General features: G+C 60.0%; 1 protein-coding gene across 1 annotated transcript in view; it reads right to left on the bottom strand.

Moving 5' to 3' along the window:
* Positions 1–504: 504 nt before the first annotated feature.
* Positions 505–2,271, bottom strand: part of FOXO6 (forkhead box O6) — a 21,752-nt gene continuing 19,985 nt past the window's right edge. Inside the window, exon 3 of the mRNA XM_012722031.1 lies at positions 505–2,244. Coding sequence (XP_012577485.1) covers positions 1,765–2,244 — 480 coding nt within the window. The 3' untranslated portion in view covers positions 505–1,764. The remainder of the gene's footprint in view (positions 2,245–2,271) is intronic.

Below are 2,271 nucleotides of genomic sequence, written 5' to 3'. Positions count from 1 at the left end.
TCAGCCCATCCTTCAAATCCTTCAAGACTCAGCTGAGGCTGCACCCCCTCCCCAAGGCACTTCCCCTGACTTCCCAAGCCTGGGATGGTGCAGCCATGTCATTCCTTTCCACAACACCAACTTGCCCCCCCCCCCCCGCCGCCCCATTCATTACAGCTCTGATCTACAATTGCCTATTGATTCATCCACCTATTCATTCATCCATACACTCCTCAAGTTTCTGGAGGGTAGAGAGTGCCGGTGATGCTCTCTTTAAACCTAGCATAGAACAGGGGCTCATTAAATCTCCCACGAAGGAATGAGTGCAGGATCCAGGCTGAGCATTTTACATAACTTTACTCCTTGGAGAAATCCATGGGATGGGTGTGATTATCCTGTGGTCCAGACCAGGATAGCAAGGCTGCCCAATGACAGAACAGTTTCCAAAAGAAGTCTGTGCTTTCAAAGCTTCCTTTCCATCACCCACCCTCCCTTCCCAAGACATTTTCCCCTCTGACCCTATTTTCTCATCTGTACAACAGGAACAAAATTCTCCCTCATACAGGACCTGCCATTAAGAAGTTCTGGGTAATACCTGCCTTCCTCCCCAATCTCTGAGGCTTATTCAGGACAGAATTTCCCAGGCCAGAAACTTCCTGCATGTGCATGTTCTCAGAAGCAGGTGCAGAGTCCCAACCAGGGTCATCTCCAGCACCCAGAACTCAGCAGGCACTTAACCACACGTGTAAGCAGGTACCAGTGACAGGTGGGACACATACTTGGACACAGTGCCACACAGGAGCTCAGGCACCGGGACCCCCAGATCTCTGCCAACTATCCTCCTCTAACACGCCCCCTGCTAGCCCAAGGCGCGAGAAATATTTAAAACAATTTTATTCATGAAAATATGCTGTACAATGCACTCTACACGGCCTCGACACGGCACACACGCACACGCACACGCTGACGGCACAGCCACGGTACACTGCCTACGATATGCGCAGGGGACTCCGGCCCACGGCCCGCCCCGACCGGACACTTATAAATACGGGAGAGAGGCGCCAGGACTGGCGTGGAGAGAGGGGCGTCGGGCTGGGGTGGATCCGGAGCTGAGGCCCTCTGGAGAGGGTAAGACCAGTACAGGGGAGTGGTGGAGGGCTGGAGACCGAGAAGGACTCTGACAAAGGAGGGTGAAGTTGGGGCTTGGGGGGGTGGGGAAGAGGAAAGGAAGGGGCTGAACCGCAGGGGTGGAGTCGGGTGATTAGGGCTGAAGGACAGCTCCCGGCTGAACAGCCAATAGGTAGGAGTGAAGGGCGGGAGGGGGAGGGGCTAAGGCCAGCGGGAAGGTGTCAATTGGGAATCCGATCGGAGTTTGGGGAGGGCGATTTGTCACGGCGAGGACCCCACACACAAAAAAACTTAAAGATTTGGAGACGTCCCCTGCCCCATCTCCCGGCATCTTCTCCGACCAGCGCGGTCCACTTGGCTCCTCATCACTCCCACCCAGCCTGGATTTCTGGATTTCAGCCTCCACCCCCAGATTTCCTGTCCGGGAGTGGGAAGAAAGGGTAGCAGGAGTCTGGGCAGGAATGGTAGGCGGCCCCAGCCCCTCCCTACCACTTCCCTCAGTGGTCAGCTTCTGAGGGAGGTCTCTAGCAGGGCTGGGGCTGCCTCCTGGATCCTCCCGTGCAGCTGGAATCAAGAGTGGGGACCCCGGAAACAGGATGGGAAGACAGAGGCCCCTTGGGGCTGGGGCAGGGGCACCCAGGGCACTGGGGGCGGCCCTCAGCCCGGCACCCAGCTCTGGTTGGGGGGTGGGGCCCCGGCCAGGCCGGGTGGTGGTGGAGGCAGGGCCGAGTCAAAGTTGAAGTCCATTTCGTCGCTGTCCATGAAGTCGTTGAGGATGATGGACTCGACGTCACACTCGAGGCTCCCGCTGAACATATCAAGGTCCAGGTCGGCTGGGAAGCGGTCAGGCGCAGCACCCAAAGGCCCAGCAGCGGCAGCCGCGTATGGCCCGGGCAGCGCGTCCAGCAAGAGGCCACCGGGAGGGCCCCCGAAGGCGGCTGCGTGGCCCGGCGGCGCCAAGCCAGCGGCGCCCGCCTCGCCGGGCAGCGTCATAAGGCTGATGGGGTGGGCTAAGGCACTGCGCGAGGGTACCGGCGGCGCATATGGGGCCGCCCCCTTGCCTGGGTAGGCGGGGGCCGTGCCAGCCAGCGCCAGCTCCCCGGGCGCGCCCAGCACTGGGCCGGGCCTCGGCGCGGGCTGGCGATGCGGCGGCTGGAGACGGAT

This window comes from Condylura cristata, unplaced genomic scaffold, assembly GCF_000260355.1.
Source record: "Condylura cristata isolate star-nosed mole 26May11 unplaced genomic scaffold, ConCri1.0 scaffold00008, whole genome shotgun sequence".
NCBI lineage: Eukaryota > Metazoa > Chordata > Mammalia > Eulipotyphla > Talpidae > Condylura > Condylura cristata.
Note: the sequence above shows the minus strand (reverse complement) of the source record. Positions and strands in the feature narration are given on the sequence as shown.